The sequence below is a fragment of the Callorhinus ursinus genome, unplaced genomic scaffold (genome assembly GCF_003265705.2).
Source record: "Callorhinus ursinus isolate GAN/ISIS: 27379988/994484 unplaced genomic scaffold, GSC_fseal_2.0 scaffold4, whole genome shotgun sequence".
NCBI lineage: Eukaryota > Metazoa > Chordata > Mammalia > Carnivora > Otariidae > Callorhinus > Callorhinus ursinus.
The window spans coordinates 109,172,291-109,194,095 of NW_027397066.1; the positions used below are offsets into that span (position 1 = coordinate 109,172,291).

The 21,805-nt window shown below is 35.2% G+C and overlaps 1 protein-coding gene across 1 annotated transcript in view; it reads right to left on the bottom strand.

The window, feature by feature from the left end:
• The window catches only part of LOC112825982 (GTP-binding protein 4-like), a 187,470-nt gene that overhangs the window by 158,172 nt on the left and 7,493 nt on the right, over positions 1-21,805 (bottom strand). Inside the window, 1 exon segment of the mRNA XM_073891263.1 lies at positions 21,116-21,368. Coding sequence (XP_073747364.1) covers positions 21,116-21,368 — 253 coding nt within the window.

Sequence of the window (21,805 nt, forward strand, 5' to 3'; positions counted from 1 at the left end):
TTCTTTCTTTCTTTCTTTCTTTCTTTCTTTCTTTCTTTCTTTCTTTCCTACAACTTTCATTATACAATTGTCAGGAAGAGGGAATAAAGAAAAATAATAATTGGAATCACACTAAGTAAAATCTTATTCTGCAATTGGTAAATGGCAAATTTACCTTTATGATTCTCTTCTTTTTTTTTTTTTAAAGATTTTATTTATTTATTTGAGAGAGAGAGAATGAGAGATAGAGAGCACGAGAGGGAGGAGGGTCAGAGGGAGAAGCAGACTCCAGCAGGGAGCCCGATGCGGGACTCGATCCCGGGACTCAAGGATCATGACCTGAGCCGAAGGCAGTCACTTAACCAACTGAGCCACCCAGCGCCCATTATGATTCTCTTCTACTACCCATTCATTTAGTCTGCAGCTTGAGTTGCTGATAGAAGCTATTTGTCCATTAGGGTGAGCCACACTTTTCATTTCTGAGAATGTGTATTCATGGTGGTAATGCCTCTTTGGAGTACCCTTGTGTCACCTTAATATTTATCATCGAACATAGTGATAATAGGAAGCTCCATCCACAGCTCCCAGATTTATTTACTTGATTATCAGGAACACTCATTTCCACCAGAATACTCCTCTCATTTTTGCCTGTTTACCAACTGGAATAAAGAGCCTCAAGTGGCCTGGTAGCAGATTCAGCTTATGATATTCTAGGACCATTCATTTTTCTTAGGTTGGAAAGATGCTAAACATGCAGAGGCTAGAATTATACTGATAAAATCATTCTTTTCCCTGACAACCCAAATATCCACTTTGAAAGGTGCCATTCTATTTCTAGCCCTTGGTTAATAGGCAACAGTATTTTTTTCCATGGAAGAACAGCTCCATAGAGTTATTTCTCATTCAAATTCCACATTATATCCTGAAGGCCTGCTTCCCATCCTGCAAAGAGCTTGCTTCTCAGTTGGCCAGATGGTTCTCTTCCATATATTTCAGGCCTAAATCTCTCACATGCTCTCAGGTCTCTGATGAAATACGATGCCTTGGAGCATACTTTTCTGACCAATCTTGCTAAAAGAGGACACCATTCACAATTCCCTTTCCCTTATCTATTCCAGATGCCTAGAATTTCTGGCACATAGGCGGACTGTTGCAGGAACTGTCATTGACCATCACAAGCCAAAAAGGAAGAGGTTATCGAAAGTGTGCTGGGCATCTTGACAGGAGAATGAATTACCAGGCTTGGATAACAGGAAAGAACTAATCTACTTTGGAGGACCACGAAGAGGTGCCAAGGTCTTTGGAGAACCAAGAAGTAAACAGCACTCCTGCAGGATACCCTCTCTGTTACATGATACCAACCAACATGCTGGGCATGAACTCTGACGTCATTCCTTTCCAGACATCTTAGCCATATTTTGTTGTTGTTGCTGCCCCAGTTTGAGAGTTTCAGGCCAAGCCTAGTGAGCTTGCTCTAATTACCTTGGATTGGCGGCGATAGTGGTTCTGGTCCTGTTGGTCACTTAAAAAACACAATATATCAAGAAGTGGTTTGATATAGGGGCGCCTGGGTGGCTCAGTCATTAAATGTCTGCCTTCGGCTCAGGTCATGATCCAAGGGTCCTGGGATCGAGCCCCGCATCGGGCTCCCTGCTCGGCGGGAAGCCTGCTTCTCCCTCTCCCACTCCCCCTGCTTGTGTTCCCTCTCTCGCTGTGTCTCTCTGTCTGTCAAATAAATAAATAAAATCTTTAAAAAAAAAAAAGAAGTGGTTTGATATGCACAAAAAAGCAATATGTCTTCTGAGTAGCATAAAAGTAATATTGAAGAAATGAAAAAAGAAACATCTCACCTAAGGTGAAAATCAAATATAGTAAATTTGCCTATATCTTTTCTTTCTCTTCCTCTTTCTCTGACTAAATATATAATGTTAAATGGAAGATTATCCCAATCAGAAAGAAAAAAAAAGATGTGATTATAGTATTTTATTTGCTTTTTTTACAGAATACGTATTTATGGGAAAGAAAAGGTAGTTGTAAACTATAAACATTCATATAGAAATTAAGCATAAGAGTAGACAGGAATTTAGAAAAGATGATGAGTGATGAATTAGTCATAGTACAAGACTTTGAAAGATATTACAGATTTAGAATAATCAAAATGGTTTGGACATGAGAATTCATTAACAGATCAATGTAGTGTTATAGAAACTATAAAAATAGATGCTAACATTATAGTGATTTAAGATAAGATAAAACTTTCAGTACATTTGATAATTACAAAAGGCTAACCATTTTGTTAAGACATGGATCGTTGATTTTCTAATGATTTAAATATTAAAAGAAAATAAACTCATTATTAGAAAGTGTGAGACCTTAATTAAAAGAGTGAGGAAAACATTCTAAGGCAGCCACAACCTCACAAAACATCATATAAAACATAATACGCAGAAGTAAAAACTTTGCTGTAACTCACCCTAAGTTAAAAAGTAAATCATACTTTTTTTAAAGAATATATTATGTTATTACAAACAAGGCTAATTGTCTTAATACATGTTCTAAAAACCAAGTGGAAAATACTAGAAGCCAAATAGAGAAAAAGTTAGCAAAGTATGAACTTTCAGAAATATAAATCATTTAGAAATGCATGAAAATGTGCTTATACACTCATTATAAGAAAAATTAAAATATTAATAAATGTAATAGTCTCACCTATATGGTTATGAGTTGGTGAAAGATTTGGAAGGTATTTGGCCGTATGTGCAAATATTAAAATGTCCAAAACTCTTGATTTTAGAAACTTATTTTCCATCATTTTATTTTATAAATACACTTACAGAAGTATATAAAGGTATAGAAATAAGATTTATTCCAGAATGGTATTTAGTGGGAAACAGAGGATAGGAAATTATTCAAATGTTATGTATCTTAATATTTGGAAGTCTGTGTATTTATTTTGAAGAAACGGTTCAATCTACAGGGATTTATTTTCCCATAGTAGACATGGAAGTTATAGTCTTGCTATTGAATGTCCAGTAAATTTATGTTATTTTCATGGTATTAAAGAAATTACAGAACTAAAAAGAAGTATAGAATATAGTTCTAAAATAGGGTCCTTCAACCTTGAATTTATTAGCAATTTGACAGAAACAAATGTACTTTAAAACATGAATCCATATAACAGTATTGTAATGTCGGAAGTCATTACTGCTATTGCCTAGCTCATGAAAAAAAAAATCTCACTATATTCCACTTCAGGAATCTGTGAAAATAGTGTTATAATGGAGCTCAGCACCCTTGTGTTAGAATTTTTTGGGAAAACTATATTTAGAAGTTAATCAAATTGTATTAGAAAAATAAAGTGTTTGGTATCTGGACATAATATCTGGGACACTACTTTTTCAAAGTACACCTGGACCCACATGGATAAGATGTGTTATAACACAATCAGTATACTATTAATGAATCTGGCCCTCCCAGCCAGATTTATATAGCCCGAAAATACAAAGCGGGGTACTCTTGGAAATACAAAGACATTTTTGTTTCCTAATAGAAATTTGCACTTCAATACAAGTTAATCTTATTGTTACATAATGCCTTTCTTTGGAATCATGGAGAAAACACCTACATTTCTGCTGTCAGTGATCTAGGAAATTACTTTCAGATGCGGTTGGACTCTGATTCTTTTAAGAATAAAATTTAATAATTTTTGAGTATATGCATTTTTTGTTGAATATAGTTGATATAGATAAAACACAGAATGCCATTATTTTAATTGAATAACTGCATGTAGCTAAATGACTAAAAACATATTACCTACTTTTCAATAAAAGTTACTAAAGGAATCTTTAACCTCTACTAAAAATATCCATCAGGACAATTAGCTTCAGGGATTAATATTAGATCAAAGCTTGAGGTTTTGGGAAATAATAGCCATTCACCAACCTTTTCATTCTGCAAATTCTATCTCTAAGGTACTCCTTGAAATTATTCCAAGTAGCAATGTTCCTTTAAAAAGCAATTATACCAGTCATTAACACCATGGAAGCACAGCTCAAAGCCAACATTGGTACTTCTAGAGTAGTTAAACTTGGAAACAACAGGGGGGTAAAAGAAGGAGTACCTCAAGGCTATGGTTACACCTCAGCAAAATTTCAGTGGAAATTGAATACATCTTGAGAATTTAAAGTATTAAAGGCAAAACAAAATTAAAGAAAATTATGAAAACCTAACCAAGACACATTGAAAAGAAATATTTGCATCAGGGATATTTAATGGATTATGGGAAGCATAAAAATGCAGAGGTGAAATAATGGATTTTTTTTTAAGATTTTATTTATGTTTTTGACAGAGAGAGACAGCGAGAGAGGGAACAGAAGCAGGGGGAGTGGGAGAGGGAGAAGCAGGCTTCCTGACGAGCAGGGATCCCAATGTGGGGCTAAGATCCCAGGACCCTGAGATCATGACCCAAGCCGAAGGCTGACGCTTAACAACTTAGTCACCCAGACGCCCCGAAATAATGGATTTTTTGCCAGGTGAAATATACACAGAAATCTACACTTAGCAACAGTATATTTGAGTTTAAATATTGGCTCTTCCTCCTTACTGCAGTTGTGACTTTAGGCAAGTAATTTATTTTCTCCGTGCATCAGTCTCATTTAAAATAAGATAACAATTACACTCCACTTTAGAGTTGTGGAAAGAAATAAGTTTATATATGCAAAACTATTGAAACAGGGATTGACACACAGTTGCACACACTAAGCGTGCTTTCTTATTGCTATTGTTATTGCTATTACTAACACTATAGTCAGCACCTCTACCCTAGTTTACAACCTGTTATGTGAATGAGAATTAAGGAATGTGAGCAAAACTAAAAAGACCTTAGAATTTAACATTACTACTGATGTAAAAATCTTGGCAATCACATAGACAAAGACAGAGATTACATTAGGTTTTACTACCCATATTAAGAGCATTTGTTTACAAAGGGAAAGTACATTTAAGCCGATGCCAATCATAAAGCAGAATCTTGATACAAATGGAATTGGAGTTGTAGAATTAAATTTTGTTAAACATTGTTTTTGTTTTGTTTCCTTTGAACATCTAAACAAATAATTTTAGAAAACACCTATTGAACATCTTATACACATTCATACACACACCAAAAACATACACAAACTCACCTGTACTAGGGTCCTTTGTAAGTAAATAATCTATTTACCTGCTTGCATGGTCCTCTAGATTAGTGCTCTTCAAAATGATTATTTATCCCACCATTAAAAACTCTTCATGTGTTTCCAATATGTCCATTTATGGTAAAATTATATGCATGTGCTACTGTAATAATATATTTTAAGCATGATAAATAGAACAAAAACAAAACAAGGTAAAAGAGTGAGAAAGCAATTATTTAAATTTAGATTTTTTTCTCATTTATCAGCAATAATAAAAAACTTTATAACTTATTGTTTCTGTAAATCTTGATTTAACATGGTGTGATATTTCACATTTTGAACGTCTGGTTACAGAGCACACATTTTTTTTATTTTTCTGACACATTACATTTATTAGGAAGAAGGCACAAAAAAAGTTACAGAAATTTCAAATCTTTGTTCTTTTAGGTGTACTGACCACAACTTATTTGAATTTGACATTAAGGCGAACATGACAATATTCTAGAATCACCATTCAGACAGCCAGAATTCCCTGAATTAGTCCTGTTGGACACAGGACCAATTAGAGATCTCGGCTAGGGCACCACCCTGAAGTGTGCAGGCTAAAGGGCATACCAGAATTATATGCTATCTTCATGCAAAGTGGGAACTGAACACTGTATTTTGATAATCGATTTTAGTGGCTCTCATACTTAAAAAAGGTAAAGGTACATCTTTGCCTCTGTTTTTTAAAGAAATAAACCATGATTTTTATTTTCCAATTGTATCAAATAATTAGGTGAAAATTTTCTTGTAATTAAGCAAGTACATTTTTATATTCTCTGATATTAACATTTGTGCTTGTATACCAATGAAAATGTATTCCATATGTACATTTATTTACATGTGTTACATACACACACATATTTTCTTTACTTTCTTAATGTAGGGAGAGTTTTAATAGGTGATAAAGAAACATTGGTTCCAACAGCAAAGTTATATAACAATGGAAATATTGCAACTATTAATTTTTAAAATACATTTTCTATAGGAGGAATAACTTGACAAAGGCAGTTATGTTTTCATTAATTGTGAAAATATCATTTCACTTTGAAGAGGCAGATTAAATGTATGTTTTTTTTTTCAGAAGTAATTATGTAGCACACAAATCACTGACATTTTCAGAAGTTTGGATCTATTGTATGTGTATGAAAGAAACATGCAATACATGTATAATTAACCTTTATGTTAGAGCCCCTCTCTCAAATGTTTTTCCATAATATAGCCAGTGAACTTCATGTTAAAAAATATATTCACAAACCCCATATTTCACTAAAAAAGTAGACAATATACTACCTGTTGAAAAATGTCCTTTTATAAAATTAATCACATTATAGTTATGAACAGTCTGAGTGCTTCTTTGTTACAGTAGCTGGCCCTAGATTCTTCTTCTTCAAAAAAAAATTGCATAGATTCATTCTGGTCTCCTTTTATTGTCTCATAAGCCACAATCATTACGAAAATTCTTCCAAAAACATATTCATGATCTAGAAACTTATCATTTTTGCTGCAATTATTGTGGGCCAACTATTTTTATTTCTAATGTGGATTACTTTTTTTCCCCCAAAGGTTTATTTATTCACTTCAGAGAGAGAGAGAGAGAGAGAGAGAGAGAGAGAGACAGACAGAAAACATGCATGTGGTGGAGAGGGGCAGAGGGAAATGGAGAGAGAAACCCAAGTAGACTCCTTGCTGAGTGCGGAGTCTAGACATGGGGCTCGATACCAAGACCCTGAGATCAGGACCCTGAGATCAGGACCTGAGCTGAAATCATGCTCAGGTGGCTTAAGTGACAGCACCGCCCAGGGGCTCCTTATGTGGATTACTTTTAACAGTCTCTCTACTTCCCATCTTTTTCCCCTAAAATCTGTTCTTACCATCTTAGTTAGAGATCTTTGGAAAAACTGAACGTGACGATGCTTCTCTCCTGCTCAAAAGAAGAACCCTTCAAATGACTGTCTCCGAGTAAGATCAAAGTTTATAGAAGGGTCTGAAGGCATTATACATTCTGGATCCCTAGAACCCTTCCTATGGCATTTTTTTTGAATTATCAGATAATGTATTGTACTGGTCTAATAATTGAGGGATAAATGTTTGCACATGCCCCATGGCATCTCTTATCCAGCGGTTTTTCTAAATCTACACTAGCCTCTTCGTTGTCATTCAAACATGCCTTGCAGAGGACAGCCACAACATTTGAACTTGTCCTTTTCCTAGAAAAGAACCATGTATGCTAGATTAGTCCCTTCACTTCTTTTTGGTCTTTGCTCAGGTGTCACGTTCTCAAAATGAACTAAAAACTACTATTTAAAAAACTGTCTATATCTGTCCTTGACCCCACTAGTGTTCCCTATCCCTTGTTCCAATTTAGCTTTTATCTATGGCATTCATTAATTTTTGACATACTCCGTATGTGGCACATTTTCTGTCTCCCCCTCCTCAAAGTAAGTCCCATGAAGGTAGGAATTTCTGTCTCTATTTTTCATTGCTGTATGTCCAGGCTCCAGTTCCTTGAGAGGGGGTACATAAAAGGCAGAAAATCAATTCTTGTTTGAAGAATCAATTACTTGAACTATTCTGCTAATTCTGTAAAATTTTTCCAGAAGTTTTAAAGAACTAATAAACTGGCTAGTTAAAATGATATACTTTTTTTTATAAAGATTTTATTTATTTATTTGACAGAGAGAGAGACAGCAAGAGAGGGAACACAAGCAGGGGGAGTGGAAGAGGGAGAAGCAGTCTTCCCACCGAGCAGGGAGCCCGATGTGGGGCTCGATGCGACGCTCGATGCGGGGCTCGATCCCAGGACTCCGAGATCATGACCTGAACCAAAGGCAGACGCTTAACGACTGAGCCACCCAGGCGCCCCAAAATGATACACTTTTAAAAACAAAATATGTTTTTTAAAAAGATATTAACTAAAGATTATATCTAGCTAGTATATCTTTCTTCACTGATTCAAAAGGAGTAGTTTTTCATACATTTCATTTTTGAAAGAGAATATTGTAAAATCCACAGTACAAGTCACAGTCGAAACTTCTGTACTTTCATCTAATTTTCCAGTAATCTTCCCTACTTTGAAATATATTATAAAGCATGTTTGTTTTCAGATCTTCAGTAGTGTTTTCCAAGCATCCTCTGACAGTATTTCTGACAATGGGATGTACTTTATTTCAACTTCACATTGTTTTGTATGTTTTATTCAAGCAATTTTACCATGGCAAGAAGAACAAGTGTTACTTAGATGGTATGGGGTGTTAGAATTTCTCTTTTAGATAAGAAAATTCAGCAGAATCATCTAGATCTTTACCATTAAAGGCAACTTTACAGAATATTGTGTTAAAAAGTGACTGTGACTGTGTTAAAAAGTGATTGTGACAAGAAAGATCTTGTTCTTTATATGTTGGACACAATTTTTAAATGTCTGGTAATAATGGCTTAACATTATTGTCATCTATTATTGCAAGCTACATTGAGACTTAGGGTATGCTTCCATTATTAATAACATAAATCTATATAAAATCTGTATTTAATAGTTTATTATAATTCCAAACACTTTTGTCTGAGTTTTTCAATTCTTTTAAATTTTCATTGTTTTTATCTGGTTATGTTAGGTACTTTCACTAGGAAAGGTAACAAGTCAACTTTACCTGTTTCTTGTGTATGCTTCTGTTTGACTTAACATCGCTCAACTTATCTGTATTTTTCTCTAGAAAAATATTTCAAGGCATTCTGTGAATATTGTCTAGCTAAATATAATTGAACAAAATAGTATTAGATTAAAATCACTTAATCAAATTTGTGAAAGATGTATTAACTTACAATATTCTAAAGTATAATGAGTTTGTGAATTTGTATTTTAAATAGCCACAATTTTCTGAGGATCGCCAACACGTTTCATGTCAGAAGTGACCACATAAAATACAGACCAAATAAGAGAAGAGTCAATATGTATATCAAAATATAGATAGAATCTGTGATATTCTGCATCTGAGGCATAAGAGGTAGTCTTTCAAACTACTTGGCAAAGAATATTTTCTTCTACAGGGACCACTGATCTTGACTGTAGCCTTCCGAGAGAAAATATACAATACCCCATTTCTTAGATCAATAACATAGGACAGAATTACTGGCTTGCAATAGCAGCACAGAGTTAATCATTATTTGCTGAATAAAGGCATTTAAGCATTTGTGTACTAGATACAATGCAATATTATTTCACAGAAATATTTATGACAGTATAGATTTTTTCAATTCATATTTTTTCTGAAAAAAAAGTCAGACTTAAAAATAAGATCAGACATTAATTTACAAAAAGATGCTTTGAACCAAGATTTCCAATTGTACTTTCTTGTACGTACTTGCTTGCACGTACATTTGCAATCATCTTTATCCTGCACTCTCATGTTCACTGTAGTGTTTTCCAAAATATCCAAGATATGAAAACAGTCTAAGTGTCTATCAACAGATGACTAGATAAATAAAATGTGACACACACACACACACACACACAATGGAATTTTACTCCGTCATAAGGGTGGGAAATCCTACCATTTGCAACAACATGGATGGACCTTGAGGGCATTATGCTAAGTGAAACAACTCAGATAGAGAAAGGCAAATATTGCATGATCTCACTTATAAGTGGACTCTTTAAAAAAGACAAACTTATAGAAATAGAGCAGAATGGTGGTTGCTGGGGGCTAGGGGACGGGAGAAATGGGAAAATATTTGTCAAAGGGTACAAATTTCCAGTCATAAGATGAGTAAGTTGTGGGGATTTAATATATGGTAAGGTAACTATGGTCAACAATACTGTATTACATTTTTGAAAGTTGCTATGAGAGCAGATCTTAAATGTTCTCATCATACAAACAAAAATGGTAATTATGTGAAAAGAGAAAGATATTAACTAATCTTATTGTGGTAGTCATTTTGCAATATATAAATGTACCAACTCATTATGTTGCACACCTTTAACTTACACACTGTTGTATGTCAATTGTATCTTAATAAAGCTGGGGAAAAGCATTCTAAGTGTTTCACTGCACCACTAAAGTTCTGACCGCATGCGCAATTGGTATAATTATTTTTTTTTTAAAGATTTTACTTATTTATTTGAGAGAGAGAGAATGAGAGATAGAGAGCACGAGAAGGAAGAGGGTCAGAGGGAGAAGCAGACTTCCCGCTGAGCAGGGAGCCCGATGTGGGACTCGATCCCGGGACTCCAGGATCATGACCTGAGCCGAAGGCAGTCGCTTAACCAACTGAGCCACCCAGGTGCCCCTGGTATAATTATTTTTATTAACATAGAAAATTATTTGAATCCAATTAATGGTTAACAACCAATCAACAACAATCAATATTTACTAAGTGCCTAAATATTGTAGGTATTTCAGCCAGGAAAATGTTTTTTCTTTCTTATAAAAATAGAGAAATGAGATTATTAATCATTTCTAAAATGTCTCTTATGATTTTATATATTCTTAGCATGACATAATTATTTTTTTTATACATCAACTACTTGAATCTCTTGAAATATATAATCTGCACTGGCAGTTAGAGTCTTTTATTTATTGAACAGTGGGAAAGGGTGACATAGACAGAATTTCCTGCCAATACACTTTACTGCTGATATTAAAAACAGAGTGTGTATGGATAGAAAAGAATTCCAGCATGGAACATCCCTTACTGTTTGCCAAGTTCCACAGAGGCTACTAATCACTACCTGACAACGATTCAATGAAAAGTGAAGTCAGACCACCAAACTATTTCATATGCCGTAGCCTATTGAGCAGCTGCCAAACGTTAAACCCCAGATGTCTTCCTTGACTTAGACTGAACTGAAAGCAGAGCATGAATAGCAATGACTCTGTTTTATGTCCAAATTTCCCTAGGCCTGTTTACACTCACATACACACATATTTATAAAAATATGTAAGTTGTAGGAACAAAATATTACAATTTCTATTTGCTTTCTATTTAAAAATTAAGATGTATATATGTATATGTATATGTGTATATATATATATATATACACACACAGACATGCATACATCGTGCATATGTAATGAATATTGGGGTCTTGTAAAATGGTCAGTTGGTGCTAATCATTACTCTATGTAAAACATAAATAAAAAAGTAATTTAAAACATAAGGTGGTAATCATGGCATATTTCAAGAAATAAATAATTTTTTGTTACTTCAAAGGACTTTAAAAACTCAGAAATTTTGCACATATATACTTCATAATATATAAGTAAAAAGAGAGATTTCCATAATCCATTACATTATAATTTTAGTAGCTTGTTATAGATTCACTTCAATTTCTAGAATGTATGTGGAGTATTTACTGCTATATTCAACTCTATATCAAATTTCTGGAATTTACAGAAAAGCACATATATGTAATGACAGCCACACCAAAAATGAGAAAAGATATCTGGAGGATCAAAAAACCAAGATCAGTCCATTAAACAAGTAAATCAGGTTGACTTACATTGAAATGGAGATTACAATTCAAGAAGCACTGATCTGTAACATGCTGAAGGTGGTAAGGTGCAGTAATAGGCAACAATCCAGGCTTAATTTAGGATTAATTGACAGAGGCAGGGGCAGCTAGAAGGTTTACATTTCTATCCACCTTGAGTCAGAAAGCAACTTGGAGAGATCTGTCTCCAGGATCGTGCCAAGAACTGGAGTGCTTCTGTCTGGGAGTCACAGGTGTGCTTCAGATATCTGGTCATAGAGCAAAGGCGAGCATTCCATCCCTAAGGGCAGCTGCTGAGGCCCCTCTAGATGGTGAGTGGATGGTACCTGTCATAGACACAATTATAAAGATGTCACCCAAGATTCCTGTGCCCTGGTTATTCAATCACACAATAGTGCAATATACTGTGAATTAATGCTATTGAACACTCTTCTCCCATCTACTAACCAGAACACTTTGAGGAGGAAGCTAGAAGAGCCTTTACTGAGAAACTCAAGAAGAAACACCTAGGCACTGGATTCATATCTTGGTGTACCCTAAAAGCAAATCCTTGAGGCCACTCTCCAGTAAAACTCAAAGGTAACAAGTCCAACATTTGCACTTTGGGTTTCCAAATACATAGTTTCATCCTCCATTCTTTTTTTTTTTAAAAAGATTTTATTTATTTATTTGACAGAGAGAGAGACAAGGAGAGAGGGAACACAAGCAAGGGGAGTGGGAGAGGGAGAAGCAGGCTTCCCGCTGAGCAGGGAGCCCGATGTGGGGCTCGATCCCAGGACCCCGGGATCATGACCCGAGCCAAAGGCAGACGCTTAACGACTGAGCCACCCAGGCGCCCCGTCGTGCTCCATTCTTAATCATAGACACAAAATATCATTATATTTGTGAGAAATCGTTTCTAAGGAGAAAAATTAAAACTCAAACAAATGGGAATAAAACAATTTAGAAGAGACTGTGACTATATAGGGAGCTTAGACAAGATAGAACATTCTTTAAAGTAGAACAACATTGCATGATAACGAATATTCTGAAAAGGAAGAAAAGTATTGAAAATGAAAACATAGTATTGGAAATGGGAACATTCCCCAATGTTCGCTCATATCCTTGCCTCTGACTTCCCTAGAAGAAAATCTATAAACTCTCAGGGTAACAGAAGCCAGACTATGATCAGAGAACTTGTGTAGCTTGTCTTCTGTTGAGTGCCCTCATCTAGTATTGTCAGTCTTGTCCTTTTTTGACATCATTCATTGTGTGATTGTGACTCCATTTTTAAAAACTAAACAATTATGGATTGGAGAGATATTTTATAAGTGACAAAACTCTGAAGACAACCAAAAGATAATTAGTGCAAATGCTGGAATATGGGGGTGGGGGGCGGGGAGAAGAGGTGAGAGGAAGGGATATAAACAGCGAAGAGCAGGTACAGACCTTTAAGTCATTCTTTCTCCTCAAGCTGGAAAATAGGTAACAAATGTCAATTTTAAAATTACTTTTCAAAATGCACGTATATAGATGTTTAACACTCTTCTGTATATATGATGTAAATTAAAATAAAATACTTAAAGAGGAAAACACATTAAACACAGTTTTAACAGAGTGGGTTATGAGATAAATTTAAGGCAATTACTTTAAGAGAGAAACTTTTTTTTAAGAACTTTATAGGCCAATAGTTGAAGAGCAATAAAGAAAATAAAAGTCTATTAAGAACCATACAATATAGTAGTAAATTAATTCCTAATCAAACAGTGTAAATAATTAGTGTGAGAACAATTGTAGAAAGATATATCTATCATTTAATGTGAGTGGAAAAACTTGTGAAGAACACAGAGAGGTCAAACTCAAAACAGAGCAATATTTCCCCTTAAGTTGTTGACCATTAGATATGAATCTTGAAAAAAAGAATATGTCCATATTTAAATGAAGTTAACATTTCTCCATCTCTCGTTGTTACAAGACTCATCAACATTCTTCAAAAGAGAAATAATTTCACACCTCCAAAATTTTACTATTTCTTCACCTATGCAATACTTACCTAATGAGTGAAGAAGGAATTAGGAGTGACCAGCCATGCAGATGTATTCACCTATATCTGAAACTGTAGTTGAAACATCCCTATGGATTGGATCTTTGGATGTATCACTGGAAAGATGGATGAGGAGTAATAATGAAGATGATATGCTCCCATTTTCCACTGTAAAGCAGCCATTTGGTAGCAGGCTTATTTTAAATGATTTGGGAAAATTGCATATGCCTAGACATTTTATATAATAATCTATCTATCTATTTATCTATCTATCTATATATCTATCCCTCTATCTATCATGTATCTGCAATTGGTTCTAGCAGCTACCAAAGACTAAAATCTTTTTGAATATCCTAGGGTAAACAGTGAGTTTGAATAGATATTTGGGCACAAAGAAGAAAGTAGCTTTCTGCCTAAATGTAATAGTCTGGCTCTTCTAAATTAATGGTTACATCTGCGCAGCAAAAATCCTATAAGACATTTATGTTATGTTTTCTTTCCTATCTCAAGGAAAAGTGAACTGAAGGAAGAGGTTTGAATTTTTTTTTTTGGTTGTTTGTTCATTAAACCACACAATGTTATAATTATTTCAAAAACAAAGTGTGCAGTTACTCCTGGCAGGGAGGAACTGTTTTAGGTATTTATCATTTTTTTCCCCAGTAACAGTGCCCTAGGCCAATAGCACCATATCTGATACATTGTTTAACACACTGATGGGAAAAGCATGAACTGCATTTGCTTCTCGAGAGGTGTGAAGAGTATAGCTGGTGTTGGACAAGCAAATAGGCAGCTACACTGCTCCACCAGAACCAAGATAATTTTTTTTGCATTGGAGAAATCACCTATTATATGGTGAGGATTTTTAGCCCAAATTTAATTTATATAGAGCCACTTTAGATCTTTACAATAGTGAGGTGTGTTCATTTATATTTTAAAGCTTTGATTTTAATACCTGTCTACTCAAAATTAATGATCATGTCAGATTATATTTAACAAAATATATTACAAAAAAATCTATATTTTTATTATAAACAGGCATGTTAAACCCATGATTCAAAAATTGTCTTAAAAAGTAGCTTATCTTAAAATGATTTGCCCTTTTGAAATAATACCAACTTATTTCTCACAACACATAATTTTATTGCATAAATGAAAACATAAGAAAAGAATAAGTAAAATAATTATATATTTATGAAAAATAATTGCTTTGTAAAATACATTTAAAGTTTATTTTAATCTCAACCATAAATATAATATGACATCAGAAGTTTGGCCAAATTTATCAGTCTTTTAATCTTTAAAGTACAGTTGACATTATCTTGCAGAGTATATTCTTGGTGAATTGATATTGCCCCAAGTGGGGCAAAGGTGTTTGAATCTTGCCTCTCTCACTATAAAGGAGAAAGCATAATACCTACTTGGCCATTTGAGTTCCATGGGAAATTTATTCTGCACTTGAAAATACTTCTCCCGGTTATATGTCCAATGAAAGTAGTTATCCAGGGGTTTCTGAAGCAGGAAAGTGCTCAGTCTGTGATATAAATAACTCTGCCACCTGGGAATATGGACTCAGTAGACTATAATACTAGAGGTATCAGTAACTGGAAAAACTGCTGGATGTAGGCAATGGTAAGCCTCGGGGGGGGGGGGAATCAAAACATAGGCCCTTGAGGATATGAAGTAAGTCCAGGCCATCTGTAGTACAGAATTAAATGCTACTTAAAAAGCACTCTCAGCATGGCCTAGAAGACATTAAACATTTAAACATGGACCATCAAGTGACTATGCATCTGGAACTCTCATGAACTGGATTCTGTCCAAGCTGTGGAATTATAAGATCAAGCAGAGTCAGATGAAATCTAACACATGTTGGCCATTACACATCTGTAATCAAGCATATGACAAATCAAGGTGCATGAGGGTGTTTCCCAGAACCCTTGCCCATTCATTAATGTTTCAGTAGCATGAGAATCCCCTCTTAGGTCCATGCCTGTGGAGCAGTTAAATCTGGCTACCAATCCCAAGTGAAGATTTCCATGGCATGGAAGACAGCAAAGATCATAACAATGCCAAGCACTGGAAGCAGGAGCTCATAACCTGCACTCACTGCATCTTGTACGGATGCAGTCAGCAAGAAGGATCCAACACACAAGGTGCTGGTTAGAATAATGCTTTACGCACAGAAAGGAGGAGACTCAGCAAGATGGGTCTAGTGTGTGATCTCCCCTGGCCAAGAACTCCTTCCCAATTGCTGAGGTGGGTGATGAGCTACATGCACTCATCTGGTGCTGCAGGCAAAGACTTTGTTCCCTTCCCCAGGTGCAGGGTTTCAGGGCAGATAAACTCCTAGGGCTGGCCAGGTACCATATGCCGCACATACTTAAGTAATATAAGAAAGTTCACTGGTACCTAGGACAGGAGAAAGATTTCCTCTAATAAGGGGCCGAGTGACAGCTATGCCCTGGCTTCCATATAGGGAAATGTTCCAGACCTGGGGCACCGATTGGGCAATCCCAAAGAGTGGGGGCAGATTGCCCCATGGCTGTTTTCCCAACAATAGGCAGATGGTTGATCATTTCTGACCAACTGATAGAGAAGGATAAAACCTACATATGGTTTAAAGAAAGGTAGACGAGGTATGTGGATAAAAGCTGAAGATGTACAGCAGATATATACCTTGACATCCCTAGGAAGTGCTTTTGAAAAGTCCAGTGTAAGGGAATCTCCCCAGTGGTGAAACTTAGTGTAGTACATCTAGTCATCCCTTTTATTTAGAACAGGAACTGAGTCAAGGTTAGAATATATGTGGATTAATGTGCTGTGTTAAATGGCCTAGTTGGGTGGTCAAAGGCCGAGAAGCAGAAAAAATGGGAATATTGGGGACCAGAAGATCTGGAGTAGAGGCAAATGGACAGACGTATGGAATTTGGAATAAAATGTGAAGATCTTGGTACCGCGTAGGTAGTCACACTGAAGAACATCCACCTCAGGATAGAGATAACAATTCAACTTCACCCGTTTCCGATGCTACTTCCTTTCTTCCATTCTTTCTGCAGGTGTTTTCTCCTGATAAACATCCTGAATGCCAAACTCCACCTCAGCAACTTCATCTGGATAACTACGTGACAAACTTTAAAAGACTAAAGAAAAGTAAGTGGATGATAGAGCCATTTTACCTATGTAAATTTGACAATTTGGATGAATTGGGTGAATTCTTTGGAAGACACAGTCATCAAAACAGATTCACAAAGTATTACAAAAACTCAATATCCCTAGATCAATTTTTAATCAAAATGGTAAAGCAAGGAAACAAAAACAGAACAAAACAAGGGTGCCTGGATGGCTCAGTCAGTTAAGCAACTGACTCTTGATTTTGGCCCAGGTCATAATCTCAGGGTTGTGAGAGAGAGCCCAGCATTGGACTCTGCAGTAGGTGTGGAGCCTGCTCAAGATTCTCTCTCTCCCTCTCCCACTGTGTACCCCCTCTAGAAAACAAAACAAAAACAACAAGGACAAAAATCCTCCTTCACCCCAAAAATTTCTAGGTCTGAATTGTTTACTCAAATAATTTCGATTCTAGATGACCCCTTTTACAGTATAGAAGGGAAGAAACATTCATCAGTGGAACACCTTATTTTATGAGGACATTATCCTGACATTAAAACTAGAGAAACACATCACAAGAAAACAAAACTATACACTACATTCTTCCTAAATATCAGTGAGATAATCTTTAGTAAATATTAGCAAATCAAATCTAACAAATGTAAGAAGGTAAATGCCCCAGAACCAAGTGGAATGCAAGGAATGCAAAGTTCATCAACATTTGAAACTTAGTATAATTCACTATAATGACAGAAAAAGCAAAGACATAAATTTTTAAGTCATTGCATTAGATCAAGAATAAAGGATTTGACTAAGTACAAAACCCAGTTCTAATAATAAAAGAAAAATTCTCAGAAAATTTAAGATAGAAAGTAACTTTCTCATTCTGCTACAAGGCATCTATAAAAAAAATTATAAATAACATTGTACTTGATAGTTAAAGACTGTTCCCTTTTTCTTTAAGGTCAGGAAAAATCACAGGCTATTTTCACTACTTTTATTCAACAGTGTATAGGAGATCCTGTATTGTGTGATAAGGTAAAACAGATAATAAACCCTACGTATTAAAAAGATGCAAACTTGACTTATTTCAGACAACACAGTCATATACATGGAATATCCAAATATAAAATTCTGCTAAAACTAATACATGGGTTTAACAATGTTATAGGATACAGGGGCAAGGTTCAAAAACCAGCTGTATTATCATACACTAGTAAAAAACAGAAATTGAAATAAAAAAAACAATACTATTTACAATATTTTTAAAAAGTACTATTAAATACTCAGGGATAACTGTGTGTGTGTGTGTGTGTAAGGGACTTAAAAATCCTCCAAAAATTACAAAGAAAAACTAAAATTAAATGACCAAAATAAATACAGAAAAATACCAGGCTCATAGGTTGGAAGACTTAATATTATATTATTCAGGATCCAGTTTTCTCCCAACTGATATGACCACAAGTCAATCACAAAGTTTAAACAGGCCTTTTTTGGTAGAAATTGATGATCTGATTCTAAATATATATAGAAATTCAGAGGTCCTAGAGTAGCTAAAATAATAAGATTTAACAACTTTTACCATCTAGTTTCAAGATTTACTCTAAAAACCACAATAATCAAGATAAGGCAGTATAGAGTGCCAGGGTGGCTCAGTTGGTTAAGCGACTGCCTTCAGCTCAGGTCATGATCCTGGAGTCCCCGGATCGAGTCCCACATCGGGCTCCCTGCTCAGCAGGGAGTCTGCTTCTCCCTCTGACCCTCTTCCCTCTCATGCTCTCTGTCTCTCATTCTCTCTCGCTCAAATAAATAAATAAAATCTTTGAAAAAAAAGATAAGGCAGTATAAAGTTAAGGATAGACATATAGATCAATGGAACATAGTCCAAAATGAAACTCAAACATATATGTTCAAATTTGACAAAAGTTTCAAGCTCATTTAATGGGGAAATAAAGAAAAACGAAAAGTGAACCTTGACCTTTAATTCACACCACACATAAAAGTCACTTTAAAATGGGTAATGGAAATATATGTAAAAGCTAAAACCATTTAACTTCTAGAAGTGAAGAGATAATAAAAAAAAAATGTTTGTCACCTTGGAGTAGATTTAAAGTTTTTAGGTACGACACAAAATGCACAGATAATAAAGATTTGATAGATTAGTCTTTGAGGAAATAAAAAAAAAAAATCTGCTCTTCCCAAGATACCATTGAGAAAATGAAAAGGGAAAAGAATATTAGCTTTACAAATCTGAGAGACTTTATCCAGAAACATGAAGAGTTCTTACAACCCACAAAGACAACCAAATTTTAAAAGTGGGCAAAATATTTGAGCAGATATTCCACAAAAGGTATTCGAATGGCCAATAGTCAGGGTGCCTGGGTAGTTCAGTCAGTGAAGGGTCCAACTCTTGATTTAGGCTCAGGTCGTGATCTCAGGGTTGTGAAATAGAGCCCTGCATCAAGCTCCACAAAGATCGTCTCCCTCTTGGGCGCCTGGGTGGCTCAGTCGTTAAGCGTCTGCCTTCGGCTAAGGTCATGATCCCAGGATCCTGGGATGGAGCCCCACATCGGGCTCCCTGCTCAGCGGGAAGCCTGCTTCTCCCTCTCCCACTCCCCCTGCTTGTGTTCCCTCTCTCGCTGTCTCTCTCTCTCTCTCTGTTGAAAAATAAATAAAATCTTTAAAATAAAAAAGATCCTCTCCCTCCTTCTCTCTCTGCTCCTCCCCCCCAAAAAATGGCCAATAGTCTCATGAAAAAGTGCTTAACACTACTGTTAATCAGATACATGCACATTACAAACAGCTCATTGAGATGCCTCTACATACCAATTAGAGTGGTTATGTGAAAAAAAAGTCTGACAATACCAAGTGTTGGCCAGGGTATGGAACAACACTGCTGGTGGGCATATAAATATTATAATAAATACAGGAATCTTTAATTACATATTGCCCAGCAATTTTATACCTAAGTATTTACTAAAAGAAAAAAAGAAAAAAGAAGAACGTCCACACAGAGATGTAAATGTTTTTAGCAGCTTTTTGTCATAATAGTCCCAGATTGACAATAACCCATATGCCTTTCAACTGGAAAATGGAATACTGCTTTGTGGTACAAAGGAATATACTAATAAACATAATAACATATATGAATCTCAAAAGCATCATGCTGAATGAAAGAAGCTACACAAATAATACATATTTTTATCCCATTTATACAAAACTCTTGAAATAGTAAATTTATATGATAGTAATAAAAAGTAGATCTGCATTTGCCTGGTGGTAGGGATAAGATGATGATCAACCAAGGATCAGCACAAAAGAAGTGGTGACAGAAATATAATGAATCTTCGATATAATTAATATATTTAATTAACTATATTCATGTGTTAAAACTCATAAAACAGTACCATAAACTTGGGTGCATTTATTTTTTGTACATTATACCTCAAAATTGATTACATTAACTTGGTATGTTCCATCTTCTAAAAGTTTTTCAGAAGAGCTGAATTTTGGGGAAACATACTGGAAACACAAATCACTTTTGTGCTACATGAATATAGTCACTTTAAAAATCGGAGAGGAGAGACGAACCATGAGAGCCTAAGGACTCTGAGAAACAAACTGAGGGTTCTAGAGGAGAGGGGGGTGTGAGGATGGGTTAGCCTGGTGATGGTTATTAAAGAGGGCACATTCTGCATGGGGCACTGGGTGTTATACGCAAACAATGAATCATGGAACACTACATCCAAAACTAATGATGTAATGTATGGTGATTAACATAACATAATAAAAAAAAGTGCATTCAAAATGGCAGGGTAACATTGTGGATTTTAATAGAATTGAGGAAATATTATATTCCTTATCATTTAAAAAATATTTGGAAGTTTCCATTAAATACTTTATTTTGCTCATTGCAATCATTACATTTGGTTACTTTGCTTCTAAAAACTGTCTAAACCCACTTCTATAAAGGAGTTTGTTTATTATACGGATGTTGATACTTCTCCCATGTTCAAAAATAAATCTGTTTTTAAAATTATATGTATGTGATTATGTAGCACATGGGAAGTGATAAATGAAAATAAAAGATTATTCTTTCCACTCTCAGAGCAACAGTTAAGTGATACAATCGTTTACTCTAATTTTATTCACTCATCCAATTATATATACATTAATTCAGGCATTAAATAAAAAGTTACACAACACCTGCTATGTGCCAAAAACCACACTCGGCGCGGGATGTTTCTGAGACAGATTCCCATGGAGTCTGTATTTCTGGAGTTCCCAGTCAAGGTCAGATAATACCTGAGTAACTATGTAATTTTAATATGGTGTGATAAGTGATGACAGTGGTGGCATGGGACCACCTTAGAGGAGGACTTAAACCAAGTTTGGAAGCTTCAAACGGAGCACTGAAGCACGTATGCAAATTAGCCAGATTAAGAGTAGAAGAGAGTAGAGAGACGGAACCGCGGAACCGCATGCGTAGGCGGGGAACAGGGTGAATGGGAACATGGTTGGACTGTGGCATGCGAACAAGAGAAGGCTGGAGAGAAGCCTGAAAGGGAATAAATAAGTAATATACACTAACATTTTTTTTTGTAATAACTAGAAAGATATTATAAATTCAAAGCAGAGGATTAATGAAGGGATTTAAACCAGAAAGTGCAAGGCTAGATTTGAATTTTATATTTTCTTATTTGTTACATATAATCCTCCTTCAAAAGCAGTGGCCATTTTAATATCCTTCTTCTCACAACTCTGTTTAAGTTTTGGAAAATCCACAAAATTATCAAATATTCCAATTATATCACTGGTAAAGCTATTTGCTAATCCCCAGGCTGTTTCACTGTTTTAGGTAATTTCCTAAGAGACCTAATAAATTGGTGGCTTAGTTTAAATTTTTATAAATAAAGTTTCATAAATAAATATTTATATATGAAGCAATATGTTTTTTTGTTTTGTTTTTCGTTTTTTGGGTCCTTAATATGTGGC